The 23338-nt window shown below is 33.8% G+C and overlaps 1 protein-coding gene across 6 annotated transcripts in view; it reads right to left on the reverse strand.

Annotated features, from left to right (window-relative positions):
• ttc29 (tetratricopeptide repeat domain 29) overlaps positions 1 to 22573 on the reverse strand; it is a 91810-nt gene extending 69237 nt beyond the window's left edge. For 4 of the 6 annotated variants that reach the window (XM_088633146.1, XM_088633147.1, XM_088633144.1 and 1 more), the window contains exons 1-5: positions 22444 to 22573; positions 21651 to 21761; positions 15227 to 15316; positions 2930 to 3180; positions 982 to 1167 (exon numbers count right to left, since the gene is read on the reverse strand). In XM_088633146.1, the coding sequence (XP_088489272.1) occupies positions 982 to 1167; positions 2930 to 3180; positions 15227 to 15316; positions 21651 to 21757 (634 nt within the window). In that variant the 5' untranslated portion in view covers positions 21758 to 21761; positions 22444 to 22573. The remainder of the gene's footprint in view (positions 1 to 981; positions 1168 to 2929; positions 3181 to 15226; positions 15317 to 21650; positions 21762 to 22443) is intronic. The other 2 variants (XM_088633143.1, XM_088633145.1) reach the window with 2 other exon arrangements.
• Between the last annotated feature and the right edge of the window lie 765 nt (positions 22574 to 23338).

The raw sequence follows: 23338 nt of genomic DNA on the forward strand, positions 1-23338 counted from the left end.
GATATTAAAACGAACTAATGCAGATTTTAGATCCTAGATTTAGATAGTTGTAAAGACAGGAAAGTTTCCTCAAATGTATGAAATTAATGCATATTAATTAATGCATAATGCATTTTAAAGGGAGTAAAACACAAATAATGAACTAGGAACTGCTGTGTAATATGAATAAATGCTTTTGAAAGTGGAACAATAATATTTTATGCCAAAGCCAACACATTAAAAAGTGTGCACAACAGTGTGTCTTAAATATCTGATAACAATTACAAGAAAATTTGAAGAAATGACTGGATGAGATCCACAAATCAATTAGTTACAACCTCCTACGATTTGTTCCCACTCTCAGATGATCTAAAGGAACCAAATGGTTCCATATCATTTCTAACCATTTTTATGTTCTTATGGACTTCAAGACAAAACACATTGTTAAGTGATCTTAGTTGACTAGTAGTTGGTATGCTTCCCACTGGCCCAGAATTTCCAAATTAATACTTCAGTATGGTGACTGTGGGACACTGTTTTGTAAGAGCTACTGTCCTTCAGATGAGCTGATAAACTACTTAGTTATTAAATATCTCATAGCACTTTTCTAAAGAAAAAGAGTGTTAACCCTAGTGTCTATGTCCTATAGTACACTCAGAGTGATCCAAGGCAAGACTATCTTTTACATTTTTAATTGGATTTTTTAATAGAAAACAATAATTGTATATTACTCATTTAAAAGACAGATTCCTTGAATTAAATTAATATTGTAAAACCTTTTGATTTTTGTAATGGTTATACAAATGTAACACATTGATTACATTCACCTTACATTGGGGGTAGAATTAAGATGATGCAAAACATGATTTTTAATATTGAATTACTGTAAGCTTGACAAGTAAGCAAACTTTTTGTGCAAAGTAAATCTTATAAATGCATGATATTTAATTTCCCACTTTTAAAATCTGATTCAAAATCATTTATATTTGAGTTTTTCTGTACCTTTTTCCATGTAGACTTTACCCATGTTTGAATGGGCTTCAGCTTCTTTTTTGCCACCATCAATCTTAATTAGGGAGGCAGTGTGAAGACTGGACTCGAAAAAGTGATCCGACAGCCATTTGTCTTCTGAATTATCAAAATAGCGTGCCAATGACACCTGATTTGTGTAAACATCCTCATAACGACCTTAAAATAAAAAAACAATCATGGCAATTAGTACCTATAGTGCACTGTACCCTTCAAATAAATGCAAATATCTCATGAAAGCAAAACATTCACCATTACATATTTACATGTAATGGATATCCTTCCTTTATTATTTTATGAGTACAGCTCAAGCTTGAATTTATTTAAGTCACAATCTGTACACTTGGATCATCATCTAAAATGTATCCACATTGGGATCTGCATGTCTACTCATTTCACAATTGTAAAGACAAAATATGTTCATTACATACAAATTCAGCATATTACTTGCATATGTAAGGCATGAAATTACACAATTAGCTCAGTAAGTAGCTGTACTTTTAACTAAAATCAGGATAATATGTAAACATTGTAATACGGCTTCTTTCCCCTCTTTCCACAAATCTTTGGGAACCATACCGCAACTATTACAGGGAGACACTTTATAAGTTGTTAGAAATGAGTCACGCACATGACTTCACAGACAAATCTACACTTGCTTCGATATAAACAGTCACGCAACCAATCTATGAATTGATTGGCATCGTTGTGGCAATATTTAAGCCATTCATTGAGATTAAAAGCCATTAACCAAGCTTAATGTCATTTCTTCTGTCTCAAACTTCCATTGCTATGAATGCAACATCATCCTCAAACAGAACCGTGGCAGGCATACAGCAAGAAATAATCCAAAACACAAATCACTACTTGCATATTACAATCACTGACACTGTAATCTCTACATAAAAAAGAATGATTTGATTTTCTAGAAATTACTAACGATTAACTACCACTGCATATATTTACCTAAAGATGAGAAGTGAAGATTAAAATTTCACAATTCCAACCAAAGGATGTAAGAGGGTCTGTATTTAGGATAAGGGTAAGTACAACATATGGTCCAGGAAGATATTTGAATAATATAAAAAAGTATTAGAAAAAGCAGTATAATTACAGATGTTTTTATTAATTTTATACCACAAATCTAAGACACAAATGTCTAATACAGAATTTTGTGTTTCCTGATCTCAAGCTCTCAGTTTCTATACAAATTAAAGTTATATGAGTTTTCGTTTAATAATTTATATAAAACTATAATTTTTGGGCAGTCGGTGGATTTTAAGTCAGCATACTTTCTTATCATCCATTTTTTTAAAGTATTCTAAATGATCAAAACATTTTCTCATTACTTCAAAACTGCAATATATAAAAAAATGCAACTGTTGCAATCACCATTAAGTTCAGAGTCCAGCTGAAAGGATATCATTTCCTGTGTTATTAGATTTGTCACACAACAGAAAAGCTCTCAGTGACACGCAATATCACTGCTTTTACAGCAGGTTTAATATATTTCTGCTTACAGAGGTGTCTAGAGTTCAGGCAACTATTGCCATATTTTTTATGTTCTGCATGCATAAACCACAGGCCAGATAACTCATAAATATGAAATAAAAAAGGATTCCCAAAAGACATCTCAGATATGACCTCTCAGCACCTCTATTTCTGTTATTAATGATGGAGAAAAAATAAACCCACGTTAATGCAAAGGTACAGACGCTTGCTTAAAAATAAAATAAGTAACATAAAGTACTGTAAAGATTCAACTAGTATATTATATCACGGGGACTCGGCAGGTTAAAGTTTTTATGTGCTAATTTTCAGAAATGTGGCAAATTCATAGATGAAACAATTTCCAATTCTTCCCCCAGGCACCTGCTGCTGCCGCTCCTGCTGCTCTGGTACCCAGAATTCCCCAGTTTACCTGCTCTCTGGGCTGCCTCAGCCCTGGTCAGGAAGTGCTGAAGCTGATCCAGCTTATCAAGCTGCTCCTCAAGGGGCTCCTGCTGCCATATGGCTGACCCAGGCCCTGCAGCCTCCCTAGAGGCATTCCACTTCTGGATCAGAGCGAAGAGCTCAGAGAAGGACTTGTGATAACCCTTGCGCAGCATGTCTACGCAGATGTTGTGTTTGTGTGAATTCCTGTAACTGGGAATAGAGAAAAAAGAAAGCATACTAAAAGGTTAATTCTAATGCATCAGCCCCTTAATATATTTGTTTTTGCAATCAATTACAGTCATTACAGGAGATGTCAGTCTGTTATACATTGTATGTGCCCATATAAAATGCACTGATACTTTAATGTCCAGTCCATGAGCAAAGTAGACCGTAATAAAAAAATAGAATGGGCCATATTCCTTCCTGAAAAATACTGCATTAGATTTTACATTAAACATTTAGTAATAAATCTTCAAAATTAAAAAATTATGTATAGAACATAATTTCTGTTTGTCAAACCATCCAAGTGTCCCTGCTGAAAATAACCAACCTGGCATTTAAACTATATTTTCAGCGTACCCATGTTCACGAATCTTTTGTCTTGAAAAACAGAATTCATTAATGTTTAGGCAAAAAAACAGTGATATAAATTTCTCCCAATGCACCCAAGCTTCTAGCTTACATCTGTGTACCCTGCTATGCCTCACATCTCCATGCATTTTACCTCCTGGAGATGCAGATGACTGAGGGGTTTCTCATTTGCCTTTTATCCTGGAAATAATGGTCTACCTCTCCCTGCCAGAGTCTGTATACCACACCGTAAACTAAACTTAGGAAACAGAGAAGGCCTTCTACATAAAATGGAAGCGGACACAATTCACACAGAGCAGAGGGCCTTAAACTGAGTGGGCCAGATGGCACTCACACAACATGTAAAATGCACAACCTATTACATCTCTCTTTTAAAATAAAAGCCTTACAATCAAAGTCAGATTATTCTTTTATGATTTTTTTTTTGCTATCTGAAGAAAAAATATTTTCACATTCAAATTATAGTTTATTCATTATGCAATAGTCTTATTGTTATATAGCTTTTTCAGGATTAGATCTGTGTAGACATTTGAAGTGAAAATCTTTAATTTATAAAACAAAAATCTGTATACATAAAAAGTGTGAGAAGTTGCTGTAGCAGGTTTGCCAAATGTAACACTCTCAGAAGCGATGTAACAGCAATGATACAAAAATTCAAAACGGTGCTTACTGAGCACAGCACAGCAAAACATATTTAAGAGTTAATTAATACCAATGACAGTATGGTGACAGATATTAATCTCTTAATTGATAGTAAGGGACAGTATTTATACCTTGATCAATAACACTAAAATCTTGAATGAAAAATCAAACATATTGCATTTATATTTTGAATTAAGAAATCAGTTACCTTATTTTTAATCTATCCTCTTTACTACTTCTTTCCTTGGCAACAGCTTAGAAGATAATTCTCCTCAATTGGAAGAATAAGAATAATTTATCTATTGTGCAATGTCTTCTCATTTTAAATACAAGAAACATATATTTGAGCACAAGAACAAAAAAAGTTTTATTTAACCTGGAATTTCTTTGTTAGTTATTTCTACCTTGGAGGTACAGTATAAAGAACTTCTGACATTCCATTCCATGCATATAGAATTTTGGATGAATTTCTACTGATGATTATATAACTCCCTTAAAGAAGAGAGGTGTGCTAGAGGTGAAGACGGTTGGAAAAGTTTATGCTTATTTTTGGCTGATTATTATTACTTTAGGAATTAAACGAATCTATTATTTTATTTTATCTATACATTTCATTTTGCAAAAGCAAAGTAATACAGTAAGTGAACTGTAGTCCTATAAAGGATTACATTCTTTATTATTACTATTACTATTAGAGTATATGCATTACCTTTCAGTTCTTCCCATTCAAGTTTTATAAAGAAAATGCAAAACTTTCTCTAGATTTTTCACAGTTTTAACTATTTTATTTCTACTACAGTATGTGGAGAGAGGTTTGTGCATAAGAGTTGACAAATTATCTTCATACTGTATATACCTGATATTAAGCACTCATTCCTTTGCTGAAATGTCTGGGTAAGGGTGATTGCTTTAGATTGGCTACAGCATGCACAACAATTGTATTACTGATTGTAAATGGCTTTTAAGGGCAGATTATAGTGAAAATGAATATTCTCAGTTTGCAAAACAGTGATGGGCAACTTTGGTATTCCATTCCTTTACACTGCAAGTCCCTGTTACAATTAGTCCTTAGGAAATTAAGTGGTATTAAACAATATGCAATTCAATTCAATACCCTCATATGTTTATCTAGTGTCTTACATTATGGCACTTGTTATTTATGCTAGAAAAACTCTGGATAAAATGCAGAATTACTTAATTGATATTAACATCCATCCATTTTCTAATGGCTACTTCCAATTCAAGTTTGCAGGGGAGTTGGAGCTTATCATAGCAAGCAAGGGGCACAAGGCAGGGTGCACCCTAAACGGGACACCAGCCTATCACAGGTAATATTAACATATGAAGATGAAAATGCTTAGGAAAACAGTCCTTAAAGTCTAGACAAAAAAGCATGTGAGGACCATTAAAAATGAAAAGAAACACATTAAAATAATGGAAAAAGTGAATTTATCATATCTAAATGTGGTAATTGATTATATACTGTACAGGGGTATTTAATTGACAGTCATTTTATGATAATTATCGACATATATATTTATAAAATAGATAAAATGTGTATATAAAACAGCCATAAACCTTTACAGGATAACATTTGGTGATATATATTATAAAACAAATTTCAACTTGATTTGTTCTAAACTATGTTCTAAAAATGTAAAGGAATCTGAAGCTGACCCATGATTTTACACAGTATTTTGTGAAACTGAATGCCCACCAGGAAAATCCATGACTTATAGATTTTACCAGTTTTGTCTATACATGATCTTTTCTCAAAATTTTAAATATTCTACTTCAGTAGTATATCAAAACCACGAGACAATAATTGTGCTTTTTTACTTTTCTTGCAGTATGTGGCTTTTACTCAAATGAAACAGCTACTTGAAATTACAGGAACAATGCATTCTAGACAGGTTTCTATACTTAAGCGAAATTCTGAATTATTTGCAGACCCCATCCATACCGTACCACCTTGAGGTCTTGTTTCATACTTCAAAATTAACATTAATCTTGGACTGAGCTTGTTTTATGAAAAGAAAACTGTATAACCTACTTGACATTTTCATTAATTTCAACACAGAAATGTTTAAATTATATGTATTATTAATTATGTTTCCATCTTACTTGTTTAATTGCTATAATTGATTAACGAGGTATCTCTTTCATAATTAGTATACTTATTTATTCAATGAAAGTGTATTTATTATTAGAAATTTGTACAGTTTCAGGTGATATAATTTTTAGTGCTGCTGTCTCACAACTCTTGGGTCCTGAATTCAGTTCTGGCCTGGGCTGCCTTCTATGTGGAGTCTGCATGTATTCTTCATATTCACATGGTATTAAAAACAGTGCTACAGTGATATCAATAGATTAACGGCCTCTACAGATTTTCTTATATCACAAAGTTCAACACTGATGTATCACACATGATGTTTAAGTTACAATGGCAAATATCTGTATTTATTTCTAAACTTAATCTATTTTAAGAACTGATGTATCTTTAAAAGAAAAGTGATGGAAGTTATATAAAGCACTATTTTGCATGGTAAATGATGCTGGTGCAAATTATTCCTCAAACGTAGAGAAAAAGTAGACTCTATAGACTCTATAGACTCTATATTCTTGGCATATGTTTTACAACGTGGGGGGTTATGATTATTTTAATTGCTGATTATCCCACTCATTCTAATTTCAGTAATTCTCAATTTTTGTGAACCCCAATTTATAAAAATATTCTACTTATTGTTATTATAATCATAGCTATACTTAAGGCAGAAGCATAACCACTATGTACAGTATATTGATCTCAAAGCTTAGGAATGGTTGGGTCTGGTCAGTACTGGGATGGGAATCCTCCAAGGAAAACCATCTTTTTCCTGCTAGTGGTTGTGGACCAGTAGGTCATTCCACTCTTTCCGCCGGACTATAATTCTAAAATTAATGCCACAGTATGATTGACAGAGGCACCATTCGTTGAATATGTAAAAGAGAGCTTGATAAGAAACCATTTAAAAGAGTAGGGCTGTTAACCCCACTGTCCTAGCTAAATTCCACTCTAATGCTATGCAACTCCTGTAACAATATGCTAACATACTTGTTTCACGCATCAGTTAATGGCATAGGACAAAAATAAGGATATTCTGGTAATTTTGCCATGAAAATAGCATTCTCTTTCAAAGAAAACATTAATAAAAGTCACAAGCAATGTTAAAAGGTGAGACGTGTATTAAGATTGTACAGGTCGACTCCTGAACATTGTGCTGCATGCTTTGTATGGTTTATGGGGACACCTGCTGGTTTGATTTAGGAAAAGCACTGAGCAAGAATTTGTACAGTAATTTCACGACATACCGTACTGTACAACACCAAAATGAACACAAAAATAAACTCTGAAAAAATTCATTTATCATTACAATTAAGATCCTCTTTTAAATAATCAATAATATGATTGTGATTATTAGGAAGCACAAATTGGCAGTGAATCAAACTGTGAGAATTCTCCTAAAGATGTTATGAGGCACAATGTGCACTTTGATGATTAATCCACGTACCAAAATTGCTTCACAATATTTAAAAAAATCATTATTATTTTTTATTGAATCTGTATATTTTTTATGTATTCAAGTTGGCACATTTTCCCTGTTTGGATGGATTTTTCCCCAGTTCTTCTACAGTATTTCCTCCCATTTTCTACAGACACGCTGGCTATTTGTGTCACTGAAGTGTGTGACCTGCAATAGATTAGACTGTGCAGGGTGTAGTTCTTCCTTTACACACTTTGTTTGCAGGATAGCTTCTGGGATGCCATCATCCTTACCAGGTATAAATAGCTTTCTGATAATGAATAGATAGATGATATGAATGTGCATTTAAATGAACAGGCAGAATTAAATTATTCAATGGACATATACAGTATAGATACCACCATAGTGGCACTTATTTAATTATGTATGGTTTTATTATTATATGTATGTGGTAAGGGGATTATATTGTGAAATGTAATGATGGAAGATTGCTAATGAGATTATTCAACTGATTACTATAAGTAGCAAATAGTAAAACAATCAACTAACTAATTTAAAAAAGAATTACATTAATTCATTTTCAAATTAAATTATATGAAAAATAAAGAAAATACAATACACATTAAATACATAAAACCCTTTGGAATGACATTTATGAAACTTAAGGAAAACTTAGGTTTCTAATATGTAAACTAATACAGTATGTAAAATTGTATTTAAAAAAATGATCATGTAAAATGGCTAACAGACTGAAGATATCTTGTTCCTACACAACTAGTTACTACTGCATAGCCACTATGTATGCAGGAGGTACTCTTTTGCTACTTTTGCCCTGAATTATATTTTCCAGATAAAAATCTAAGGGTGTTTGAAATCAAATATATAAAACCCAGACCACACAACGTCTGATTGCATCCAAATCTCTTTTGTAGGGAGAGAAGAAAAGAATGTCAAGAGAGAATGAAAAAGCAAGAGAGCAGATCTTTTCTGCGGAGTCTGTGGCAAATGTAAGACAACAAGATGGAATTCCTTCACAGGAGGAATGGGATCTGATGGTGGTCAAGGCGTTAGAGAAAACACTGTTATATCCCAAACAATTCTTGGAGCCACAAAGTCTTTTTCATTTTTCTAATTCAAGAAACTACAATGCATCTCTGACCCAGCAGACATGAATTGGTGCAAAGTCTCATTTAAAAATGTACAGAATTAAGGCCTAACAGAGGGCAAATAATACATGGACATCCTGCTGTACATCAGAGAAACAAAGAGCACTGGGTGATGCATCAGAGGGAGTAATGAGCGGCACAGGCTCAATAGAATGCTGCAGAGTTTGTGGCAGTTTCAAAACCTGCAACTCTGAGAACAAAATCAAGACCTAGTAAATTTAGGAAAGATTAAAATACAAAGCAATACAAATTTATTCTTATATTCTTATGTTTCCCAGAACACCTTTACAGAAGTAAAAACAAGGCCTACAGTATCCAGATATGCACAAATTTAAATCCAGTTACAATTAATCGCAAAAAGCATATGAACAAATATAGGATTTCTGTTTGCTTTAAAAAATGTCTCGAGATCCTGATGTGAATCGGGAGACAATTAAAAAAATTGGCAGCAAAACAACTAAAAGACCTGTTTCAGTTTATTTGAAATGGCGATTTGTACAGCCTATACAATGACATTTGCGGATCTCCATGAATGATCTGGTACAAAAGCAGTAAGTATGGCACCTTACAAAAATATTGAGACCTATCCTATGGTGTTCCATTTAGTTAAATTACAAAATGATGCATATATAACTATGTTTTTAAAAAGCTATTTTATGTGCATTGATGTGATCAGAGGGACCAGTAAATAACCTAGGAGAAAAATTCTGGACAAGCCCTTGACAGAGACAATATTTACAAAATTGCCATCTAAAGCTACTCTAAAAGGGTAATATTTCATTAATCCGTTTCAGAAACAATCTCTATTTTAATGTAAGTTTAATTTCTACTAATTAGAGGGCAACTGTGACTGAATTTCAGTTTAAGCATTCAGTGAGCAAACATGCCAATTTGACTGGAAGTGACTTACAATTCAGTGGATAATTAACACAGAAAGCCTATTTGTTACTCCTTGATGATATTCCTATTCTGTAGCACATACAGGATGAATAGCAGGTGTCCCAGGACTGACCTCTGGGGAGGCCACACTGAACCGCTCGCCATACAAAATTAGCTTTACCTATTGAGACACATTGTAACAGTTGACAGAGCTAGGAGGTGAAAAAGATTAAAACTTTCATAATTCAAAAAAGACTCTAGATGGTCCAACAATATATTATTTATAGTGCAAGCATAACAAAAATGGACAAACATAGCAGATTCTGTTTCTAGGAGTAGATCATAGTGTACTGACCAGAAAAAAACCTGAACTGCAGTTCCTCTTCCAGTTCACTGCAGATCCTAAAATCTCTAAAGTGATTTGCTTTCATTTCTTCCCAAGACATCCTTTCTTCCACCATTGTTAAAAAAGGTGGGAAAAACACGATAGTGGTGTGGCAGCTATGAGTTAAACTTTGATTAGAATATACAGTACATGTCTTCAGCATGTTTCTTGTCAATCTACATATCAGATTAAGAGGAGTTATACAGTAAAGAATGAAGGCAATTAAGGGGACAACAAAGTCAAAATTGTTATTTTTGTTTTACAGTTAAGGAATTTGTATTCCCATTAGGAGATTAATACAAATGACAAGCTCAATTATAATATACCCTTTTTTGTGGTAATACCATGAATACATTTGATCATATTAGGAAAACAAAAACTCTGAAGTTAGTACAAAGTATGCGTGAGCTCAGTGGGTTACAGACTTCATGCAGTTATTGCCTGAAAGGGATATGCAACCAAATACAGTACTGACTTTCACACTCTGAAATTTGCTTAAAGTGAAGAGGGCATTTATTAATAAATAAATAAATAATAATTAGAATGCAATAAAACAAACCAAAAATTAATGTATTATATACTTCACATTTACAGTGTACCTAAACTGCCTTGCTTTAAAGCAAAAATAACAGCTTTGACTGTCTTGTCCTTCCCAATATTTACTGAGGGTAGAATGTGTGACAGCAGATTTGTGGGTGTAAGAACCCAATTCGTAGATACAGAGCAATTCAACCCTATTGCTTAGCACCACTCCATTATTCTCATATATTACAATGAAACAAGAACTAAACTTATTTGACTGAACTGACTAAAATCAACCAAGCCAGAGATACAATAATTTATCTCTAGCTGTGGATGATCAAATTGACATTTTTCTACTGTATATAGCAATAAATGGAAGCAAACTCAAGCAACAGCTTTATAACAATTTGTTATTATTTTAAATACTTACGATATTTAGGGTTTCAAAAGCATTTCTGTCATTAAAATTATTTTTCTTATTTCTAGAATTGCTCAAGTGATCTTAACTTACAAAAATCAAAACAAGTCTGCAATCTAAACCAGGAATACTGCATATAAATTAATAACATTAAAACATCAGATCTCCACCAACTACCATTCTGCAGACATTTTCTTAACTGGATTTTAACTAAGACATCCTGTATTTAATGATCTAAATCTGGGATCTCTCTAAATTGCTCGTCTATTTGCCTTATGTAGAACTGTAAAAAGATATGCAAGTACAACCTCGGGAAATATCAATTAATGATGTATAAAAGTTAATCACTTCTTAGTTTACAAGCTGCTGCATATTCCAAATGCTCCCCACATGCAGCTCAACCCCAGGACATGCAAGATGCAGGGTACTTGAAATGTAATAATAATTAAAAGCAAAAGCAAAAAGAAAAGCCTCTATTACAGATCAACGATTCTGGAAAGCACATCCTTTCCTGTACAAATTTCCCATTATGGTAATACAGAAAGAAACACAAGATCTCCTTTCAAAGAAGAGTCAAAACCACATCATGTGGATCCAGAATGTCAAAAACTATTCATAACCATTAATAAATTATGTTTTTTTTAAAGAATACATTGAAAAAAAAGGTAAAACTTTAAATAAAGGAAAAACAATTAGCAAAATATTAACTTTACCTGCTATTCCTATATTGGGGAATATTTGTACTGGCATTTAGGTTTTTTGAACATCAATAAAGTGCAGTGCTATTTGCAAGGAATATCCTTTAATGTAAATCATGGTAATGTGTATTATTTCTGCGACTTCGTATGAACATATTATAGTTCAGGTTATTCTGTTGAATTTGAGTGCTTAGAAAGTTATAAATATCAATTTAGAGCCCATTTCTTTCTCTAGTGTTTTAAAAATTAATGATGATGTACTGTAAGTTTCTTATATAAACTGAAGCCAATGAATTGCAGGCTACAATTGAAAACTAAATTTAGTTACTAGCCATGAACAAAGAGTTTGTAACAAAAACAGCTGAAAACATGTCATCTAGAAATATTAGATGACTATTAGATGACTGGCTTTTATAAAGAACAATTCTATTTCCAGGTTTTCCTTAAAATTAATATAGATTTTCTTCTCTAAAATTAACCAGTATTAATATTAATTTGTAATTAATAGAGCAATTAGTTTTTCAAAGAACATACCAATTTATTACAAGTCTTACATTTTATTCAAATATCTTATACATTACTTAGATGTATTTTATGTACTTATGCCACTACATCCATGATATACTAATAAGTCAGACAGCAATTCCACAGTAATAGACAGCAATTCCACAGTAATAAAGTGAAGCATGTATAAACATACATACTGTATAGCGATAAAGACATAAGAATATGCCACTTGGAGGCTACAGATACACTGACAATTTTCTTACTTTCTATTTAAGCTTATGGAGTTGTCAAATATGTCAATCTGTCTGTGAACAAATATGTTACTCAAGATCACATCAGTACAATTTTCTATAAGAAGAGAGCAAAGAGTGTTGCCCCCATGTGGAATACTGCTTTTAAATTAAAAAATTAAATGAGACGTTCTCATTCCAAGTCTATCTTTGATAAATGTAACTCTTCTTGGCAGTTAAGTGTTATGAGATCACAGCCATACTGTACCTTTGCTAACTCTATAAAAGGTAATTTAATATATTGTCCATTTTTCACCCACTGCAAATGGCAAATGGTCTAAAAAGCATCCCCTAAAACAGTTCTTGGAGGTTTTAATAAATGCTGGCTGAACTACTTCCTAGTTTCGTACTGTACACAAATTACATTTATATTTGGTATATAAATATAAGTCCTAATGATACTATCAGAAATAGAAATTATCCTAAATACTGGAAAATCCTTCATTTATTATGTGATAGTTTGAATTGCTGCCAATAATTTGTACTACAAATTCTATTGTAAAAACACATTTAAAATTATTTTTATGTAAACATATTACATTTCTGTGTCAGGGAAAGGAAAGCATGAAACATCCTTCCACTTTCTAACCACTTTGTCCAATACAGAATCTATCCATAAATTTTGTACAACATTACTGTATCAGTTTTCAAATGTAACACAATTCATGGAACATATTACATTAACCTGATAAGAGATACTATCAGATATGGAACAAAATGTAGTTCAGAGCCATACTTGAATTGTGAGTATAATTGTTTTTTTACGTTATGGTAGACTGCCACTGTCATTACAGTATAATAGTTACAGAAAATGTTTGGCCATTTTCCGTTATACATACAGTATAATGAAGGCACTGTACTATTGCTCTCCAGATTTAACACTAAATAAAACTTTTGTTTGGTTTAAGAAAATAACTAAAATTAATGTGGTACAGGTTAATTCGGTCAGCCATTAAAAACTGCGCTTCGATGTCAGACATTTGCGCACAAAACTTTCAGCCATTTATCTCTTAATGTTTTTGCTAGGTCATAAATATTGCAGTTTATATTTTTTGAGTTTGAGTCTCACAGCAATAAAGTTCCATGCTGATTTTAGATTAAAATTCAAAGTTTTGAGCATTGAAAGATTAACGTTTTCTTTAAATGAAAAATTTTGATCAAAAACACCACTGTGTAGAATTGGTGAGATGTGTTCATATTGGGTTATTTTTATTTCTCTATTGTATTTTATCGTTTTTGAAAAAAATTAAATAAAACAATCACTAAAAAATAATTCAAAATACTTTCTTAAGTATAATGTTAACTGTCTTCTAAACTGGTCTGGTTTAACATTTTAACATATACCTGTAGTATATACCTTTAATTACTTCAAATCAAATATCAATCACATGGTTTAAAAATGCAATACAAATCTTGCTATACTAAAGACTGTAGTCTATGTATTGAACCTGAGATTGCAAGTTAATAAAAAGTATGGTTCTTCACACAGTGGAGTGATAAAAATAACAGATAACCAAAGTTTAGACCATATATTGAAGTGCTGAAAACACAAACATTGGCAGTTGCAGTAAAATGCCTAATCTGCTGTGATGGTTTTGATTAATCATGTTAGATTTTTATCATCAATGCTGGTTACAGTTTTTCCTTGTTTACTTCTGAACACAACGGTTAGATTCTGTCTCTGCTAGCAATTCAAGTACTAGGGTATTGTGGAGTGAGAAGACTCTAGAAGAGGAGTGAAGATTTAGCTTGTATCCCTCTTGTTGTTGTGGACGTTAGGGGCAGCTGCCTTATGTTTTTCTCATGTGTTACCTTACCTGCAGTTTTCTTTTGGGAATGGTATCGAGGTAGGAAAAATAATATGAAGGAAACAAAGGAAAGAAGAGGGGTAAATATGAGGCTCACGTACATGAGTTTGCTCATTTATATTCTTCTTATTTTTGTCAAGATCCTATGAGGTTCAACAGGTGTAGTTTTGTTTCCACAAGTCCTACTTTACAGCAAAGATATATTTTCTAATATTATTCATCTTCACCTTTCATCCGTCTTGTACCTTTGAAAGAGCAATGTATACAATAAATAGAATAATTCATGATTTGTCATTAAAAATGAAAGTTTCTTTCCTGGAGTTTGGAAATCTTTGGAAATTATACATAATGGACCTAAGATGGTCAGAAGTTTCTTCACCTCCTCTAGCTATTCTGAGAAACATGAATCCCAGTTTTCAGTACAGAGAATCACTAGCGGTTTAATTACACTATTTGAGAAGAGACATTTCTCATTAAGCTGAATATGAGCTCATTTCATCAGCTCTACACATGGTTCTGTGCCTGCACTTTTAGGGGGCATAACATACATTTTCCTCTACTTGTATTACATACAATTTATCAAATTGTGATATGTAACAATGGATACATTAAGTTTCATATTACTTATATTTATTAAATATGTAAAGAAATCAGGATAAAAAACAAATCACTTTCAACAATTAATCAATTAATTTCAACGCTGACAGAATTTTAACTTTACCAAAATGTAACAATACTTCTTATGCTGTAGACGTTAGCTGCTGATACTGTACATGTGGTATAATATCTGGATAAGCATAAAGTGTACAAGTTAAATGTAAATCATTAGATTTATTGGAAAAATTGCACTTACACTGCAATGTCTTGCTTGGTAAATTGTGGTTGTTTGTCATTGTCTTTCAAGGGATGTGCCTTTCCACTTTGCTTTCCGCTTTCCACATTCCTGAAAATAAATTAAATGTGTTTACACAGAACATAACTGCATTATAATTTTACTTTATTATATACTGTACTATAAATTAAGTTTTATTATAAGGCATATCTTTATGAATAAGAAAAGTATAACATTCATACCTACAGTATAGCAATAGCATTTACTCTGTTAGTTTGAAGGTGGAAGTGACACTTGAAAGCCACATCTATTAAAGCACCCACTCAAATACTTTAAAATAGATACAGTTCAGTAACTATAAATCATTCAAACTAAGCTCCTGATCATAAAACATTCAGGGGTGACAACGTAGTAGAACAAATTAGTAAATTCCTGAGAAGAAAAGACATATTTGGAAGTACAATTGAACAGCCAACAAAATACAAAAGTATATAAATCAGATAAAGAACTTTATGGAGTTGAAAAACTTTGTCCCAAAAATAAAGTACACTGGAGGCATTTACACCAGAGTTCTCATTAGAAGACATCAGAAAATATTTTAAACATTTGTGCTGTGGCACAAATTAAAACACTTTCCTCACTTTTGTGCTAAATCCTCTACATTTCAACATGAAAGTGCACCTTTGTAATCAAATATCTAGTCTAGGCAGTGCACAGTTTGGGAAGAATGTGATGAGTTACCAATGCCATTATTTAAGCTAATGTAATGGCAAGCTGAATAAAGAATTGTTAGGCCAATTGTTCATCACAGTAATTTCTTAAGTATAATTTTTAATTGGAAAAAATGAAATTCTGTTTTAATTACAGTTTGTGTAATCAAATCCATGATGTACTGACTTGCAGGACAACCAACTTACATTAAATAGAGAAAGCTACTGTAAATATGATTTAGTACTCAAAGGTAAAGTTAAAATATACAGATGCAGCCATTCAAAATGCGCAGTAAAAGCCCATACTGTGCGAAATTATCTGCAGATTAGTGCGGAATACCGCAGTACATGATTGGCTGGCCAAAATGACCGACAGGCGGCACTCTTGGTGCATTGGTTGTTAGTGAAACAATTGCTTCATTTAATCTCTTTACTGTGCATGTTTAAATCTGCTAAATATTGAATATTAGTATGGAATTTTACAACTAAAGGGAATTTTTGGTATCTGAGCATAAAAAGAAGAGGAGCATAACATGTCTGAAGGTCATAAACGATATTAATTTAGGAATATAAACATATTAAGTAAGCTGTATATGGCTGGTATTGGTAGTTTAAATAAAAAATACACAGCAGTATTCCACTATCTTCATAAACATTTTAAGCATCAAACTATTTCATTTTACGTGCTCCTTTTTACTATATTAAGTTTATATCGCTTATAAAAAGTCATACTGTTTTAACCTCTGTATGAATTACAGTAAAGAAACGCATACTTTTTAGAATTTGATTAATAGGAAATATAATATGAAATTGCGTATCTAAAGAAAATAATAATTTAAGGATTTAATTATATTCATATAGCTCAAATTATTACTGTAGTACATTTTCTTTGTAAACATCTGTAAACATCATTCACCTGCGATTACATGGAAAACGTTTGCCTGTCCATTTCAGCAAGAGCTTAAATTATTTATTAATAACAACTAATAATTTCAAACTGCTTGTATTTTAAAATTGTATTTTGCTTGGGGTGATTTGTCACTGTTTTCACAACCTTCAATTTATTAAACATCTATTTTTGAGACAGGGTGTTCCACACCTCTGTTTAATTTCTGAAACTCCCTCTGTATTCTCTGTTTCAACCTTTTCTATGAATACTTACACTCATTGCAGTTAAAAAACGCATAATTTTTAGAATTTGATTAATAGGGAATATAACAGGCGGGCCTGAGAGGAGGCATGGAGTTCCCGCTCTGCAGCTTTGCGCTGAGCGTGTCCATCTCCCTTTAAAATTGAATAATGGAACATACTGTAAATCATTTCTTTTAACTTGAACTCTTTTAAATTATCATTTAACATAGCTTTCTCATCAATCAGTTTTATATTTGAAACCATTGTTAAACAAAGCAGTTGCTTATTGTACTTCCTAATGACATTACATCTGGGAAGATTATACATTTTAATTGCTTTTATTTTTAAAAATAAATTTTAGAAACGTTTCATCTACACAAATACCATAGATTATTTTCAATTGTATTTCTGGATGTTATGTCACACTTAGTTCAATATTTCATATAAACATAGGAGTTAGCATAAACTATTAGTAATCAATAATTAGTATTAAAATGTGCACTGTGATAAATTGTTGCACTTCTTCCACATCTTGTAAAAACATGAATTTATAAGACTTAGTTCAAATATACGTTAAAACTGATTATCAGAAAATAAGTAAAATACGTACCTATAAAATAAAAAATGAAGGTAAAATATAATTTAAGATTAAGACAGGGTTAACTTTTTTTCTGTTTCTCCGTACTCTCTCTCACCCGCTGCGATTCGGACACAGAATGGTTAAAAATGGGGACAGGTCAGACAGGGGAAAGGGGAAGGGGTCTTCCCACCTCAGTGACTAAAGAAAGTGTCAAAAAGGAATGGCTTAAGTGACATACAGAGGAGAAAAAGTTTGGCGTGGTCTTCTCGGCTTTAAAGGTACACTTCTTGTGGAAGAATTTTCACCTCGAACGTTTGCCCACCAGCTAACACGCAGAAACAAACTGAATACTAAATCTACTTGCAAGAATAGCGATTACAAACATTTTAAAATGTACGTGCTTTATACTGTTATACTGTACAGTGTATTAAAATTAACACTCTATGGGCACTACACTGTGAGTAATGCTGCCCACTAAATATTTCACGGGGGCAAGGTCAAGTAGCTGATTCACAGCTGGATACAATTTCATCTTGCCGCGTGAAAGCAATGATTCAGACATTTGTCAACATATTTACTAAAATTATCCATCTCACTAATCACACTGTGTTAATCTCACTGTACACCCTGGTACTCACTCACTGTTCACTCTCCCAGTAAATAAAAAAAAAACGTTTTCCACCCCGCACCAGGGGGGAAGGAAAAGTGTCAGCGGTCATTTATTTCACTCTCCGTCACTCTGCCCAACCCCCCTTGACAGACAAAGCTGATTAAAACTCATTCAAAAGGGTGTGGTGTGTTAACACAAACTCTGCTTAACAGAGCCACTTGTAAGAGCAAGGTGAATTTCTGCTCAAAAATAAAGCTACAGTACAGACAGATTTTAAACTCTTCAGGCAAAACTGGCTGTTCGTCAAAATCAGCTACTTTGCAAGCAGTACACGATTTCTCAAAAGGTACCTTTTGTCTCTTGTGCAAACTCAACAAAGGTTTATTTTTTATAATTCCAACATTTAAACGATATGTCTCAGGGACTCATTATAGTATTGTAGCGAATACAGTTCGCGCAGGAAAATCAAAATACGGCCCCTCCCCACAGCCCGGTCTCACCTCCCGCTGTTCCAAAGCCGTATGGTTTCAAAGTATGTGTGAAATATCTTTTCTTACTCCATTTATTAATCCAATCTATTTTTACTCATCCGGCTATGTAAAAAATAAAAATATACAGTATAGTCAAAGGGATTGCTGTAAAGGTTAAATTCCAAGCTGAAAAGACAAGACTCAACATGTCTTCTCTAACTCTTCAGTTCACAACTCGTCCATAGACATTCATTATTAATATTGTAACGAACAGCCGGGATACAGATGGTACAAGCAGGTTGCAGCGCGGTGACAGTACAGCCCTCTGCTCCCCTGCGCATAACAGGGCTGCTGGCCCCTGGTGCTGAAAGAGGTCTTCTGTAGCTCAGCTTGCAAAACCTCTGTTGAGCAACACAGGAGACCCAGGTTCGAGCCCATGCAGTGAAGGACGAACACAGGAGCAGCGAAGGGACAAGCCCAAGAACCCGAATTTGTTACAAAATTATTAATAATATATTCCGTATTGCATTTAAATTGGAATATTTTTACGAATTGTTACACACCCTGATAGTCTAGGGGCATATGCAGTGCGACATTAAGGGAATTCCAGGCGTTCAGAAAGAAATCATTGGTGTGGGGGAAAAGATAGTTGTAACAAATTATAATAGGTAAACAGAAGTGATATAACTTGTTTGGGCAAGGTAATGGTGAAATAAAGGATAATACAAACAAACGAAAGAAGAAGGATGAGACGAACACAAACCAACAAAGCTGAAGCTATATGGAAACATACACACGAAGCGAAACTGATGAAAATGAGGAGAGATGAAGCCGAAGCCGAAGCAAAACATAAGTGAAAAAGCCGAAGCTGAGCCGAGCAGAACCGAAGTAGAGCGAAAGGCACCCTATGTTCTGAAAACATCCAAGTTAAATACTGAAGAAGTTGAGTTCTAATTGGACGAGAAGCTGATTACGAATGACGTATTATAGAAAGGTGGATGAATTAATGAACCAATGGGGAGGGAGGACAACCCAAGTCGCGAACTGTGGAAAATGGAAACAAAACACACATATATAAGAGGCGATACACAACTTGTAAAAATAGCCCTTTTTCCCTCCTTTAACTTAAAGAATTCCGTGAAGAAATCCGTAATCACTAAACCATTTCTTATAATAATTCATCCAGATACACACACACCGTAGCCAACAATAAGCTTTAAAAGTGAACTATTTTTATATATTCAGCTATGTAAGAAACAAAGTAATTCTCTGATTAGGCTTTGAACTGCTTTGGTGCAGCGCACTTCATGCCTATTAAGGACAATAATATTTTTTTTAAAACCGAACGTCAAATGTTTCCAAAATGTCCCCTAGTGATATTTTAGCTGCTTAGTTACATGACTCCATATTAATATTACTATCAAGAGGTATTAAATCAGTACAACTTTTATTTTTTTACAATAACAGCAGGTGGTGTTCTTACAATGTATTATTAGAAAAGGATAAAACATTATAACTTTCTCTGAAGTACAGTATCTAAGCTTTATAATGTTAGAACAAGCACGTTAAAACTACAAACCAATGTAAGTTACCAAGTAAAAGACTTTGATGCATAAAATATTTATGCTTAATTAAAATATTTACAGTATGAATGTAGAAGGTTGTGTACTTTTGTCCAACCAAGCAATCTTGCTTTTATAAAATATACCTACCTTTTAATCGGTTTAATGTTTAACATGCTGTAATACACAGTTTAAAATTATTGTCACGCATACGGCCGACAGGCACTGTGTAAGAGCCGGCTTACCAGAGCAGTGACGTCACCGCCCTTTCCTGTAATAGCAGGACCACAGCCACTGGGCTGTGGAGAGATCTCTCTTTAGCTCACCAGGCTGGGTCCCTGTTGAGTGACGCCAGAGTCTTGGGTTCGAGTCCTCGACGGTGGGGGACCAACCTGATGTGGCAAGGGCGCCCACCTGAACCCCGTTGCGTTACATTGGTGTCAGAGCGGGGTGGGATAGCCCTTCGCTGAGGATGGCGAGTTAAGCGGGGGAGAGTGAAACGCATACGGCCGACAGGTACTGTGTAAGAGCCGGCTTACCAGGGCGGTGACGTCACCGCTCTTCCCTGTAATAGCAGGACCACAGCCACTGGGCTGTGGAGAGATCTCTCTTTAGCTCACCAGGCTGGGTCCCTGTTGAGTGACGCCAGAGTCTTGGGTTCGAGTCCTCGACGGTGGGGGACCAACCTGATGTGGCAAGGGCGCCCACCTGAACCCCGTTGCGTTACATTATTAAAAGTCTGAACAGTACACAATTTAAATTCTGTAATTGGCAAAATATTGTCCCTCAGCATTGACCGGGATTCGAAACTAGACGTTTCCTGCCTACAGACTAAATGCTTCACATAAGACAGCTCAGCTAAGCCCATCTCCACCTGGTGGTTTTACAAGGAATTTCACCCTATTTTTTAAAGATACGATATACTTTGTAGTTCGTTGCAGATAGTCCACCGCGTTTCACTGCAGCATACGTCGCACATTTTGAATGGCTGGATCTGTACTATTTGATATAAAACAAGTCATTTTAATTCCAAGTATATATCCTGTTTTTAACAGTTTAAGTCTCTTTGTATAGCAAACTTAAGTATAGACAAAATCCAAAATATTAAACTGACGAATATATTGTATATCTTTTCACCAGGGTTCCAAATGGTTTATATAAATTGAACATGGAATAAATGTCATCTGTCATAATGAGCTATGAATCGCGTGGAGTGTCACTTAACATTTTGTTCTTACATTTGCAAGAGAAGAGCAACTGTAAGTGTAACTTAATCGGAAATGAAACTGAAACGTCGAAGACGCATAAAAAAGCAACTGTATTTTTTAAAAGAAGTCTCACAATAGCAATCAGATACTGAAGCAAATGCCAGTCTTTCTCACCCGTGTCCCCCGTTTTGGCGCTGTTGGTGAAAACACGAGTGGTTTTCAGCGGTGATTATCTTTGGGAAGAAGGACGTGTTGATTCTTGGCAAAGATGTTGTACTCATTGTTCTGTAACGACAAATAATAATTATGTTACTGTAGGTCTTTTATTTAACAGGGGTTTATTTAACAGTGATTAACACTTTCACCACTGCCATAAAAACAGTACCATTATACACTTCACAGTTTCAACTTCTCTGTAATAATGCAACTGTCTTGTTCGAACATCTAATAATAGCTGTAATCGATTAATAGAGACTAGTACTAAAAACAACTGTATTTTTAGAATATATTTCCTTTGAACTACATTATGTTTGTTCTTGTAAAAAGAATGTTCGCTATTATTACAGGTGAAAGACAGAATACTGAATGGGTCTCACACTTTTGTTCAACAATATTTTAAAAAAGAAGAAAAAATAGTCATCTGCATTTTTTCTTTTAACCTCGATTGCACTACAGTGCTCGAGTCACCAGCTTTCGTAACAGTATCGCTATCAAAAGGACCTTTTGTAACGCTTTAAATTTAGCATCGAAAAATATCATAGTAGAATAATAAAACGAGTTTATTAAAAGTCGATAGAGATCAATCCAATAACCCATCTTTCTGAGACAGTTGCAATACCAAACAACTATGAAGAAGCGTATAAAAAAGTATGTAAAATGTATACAATTTATTATGTTTTTCCGGCTTTATTTTCTTTCTTGTATCATTAGAAGTTCTACTCGAAATATGTCTATTTTAGTTTCTTACTATTTGCGTTGCGTTCACAGTAGTCTTTCCTCCACGCCTGTATCCAAACACGTTTGCTGTACTACACAGAGCCTGTGTGTGTACAACGTCGCCATAACAACACTCCGGAAGTTCTACCCACAGAACTGGATCAGAGCATATTGACAACAGACCCAGGCCAAACCTCACGGATCAGGCATTAAGAGGCACGTATTTGGAAATGTCGTCTCATAAATCAGGGCTGTCTAATGCAGTTTCTGGAGGGCTGGGTGGCCTGTAGGTTTTCATTTCAAGATCAGCTCTGAAGGAGGCAAATCAGCTAGTTACTGGGTTAATTAGACTAATTTAACAGCTTCTCTATGTCCTGGGTTTCATTTTTTTTCTTTAATCGCTAAAGCCCATACTTGACAGATTTACAATTTTAGCAATATAGTATACCATGCCTGTCTCCAGAAACTGGAATTGGAAATGAATGGAGACTGGGGCCTAGTGAAAATGTATTCCAAAAAACCCCAGGAAAACTAACTTTCAAAAATAATAATTAGTAAAACACATTATTCACATTATTCAGAAAGAAAAAAAACAACTGCTTTGAATAGCACTAGAGAAAAAATGTCCAAGATGATTTGCATCGAGGTTATGTCACCTTTCCTGCATTCCTTTAACAAAGGTTCATACTGGAAAATGAGTGCAACTGGAGTTTAGTTACTAAACATACAATAATTTGAAGTCTTTGGAACCTAAGCATTCAACTGAAGCAACTGAATAAAATTAATTGATGGACAATAGATTAATGAGATCTTAAATATGACCTCTGATTATCTCATTTGCAGTATTTTTGCATCCAGATTTTTGATGTATTGACATTCTTAAGTTCATTTAGTTTATTATTTTATCATTTAACATCTTTCTTTTG

Source organism: Lepisosteus platostomus, chromosome 1, assembly GCF_059453375.1.
Source record: "Lepisosteus platostomus isolate fLepPlt1 chromosome 1, fLepPlt1.hap1, whole genome shotgun sequence".
Classification (NCBI taxonomy): domain Eukaryota; kingdom Metazoa; phylum Chordata; class Actinopteri; order Semionotiformes; family Lepisosteidae; genus Lepisosteus; species Lepisosteus platostomus.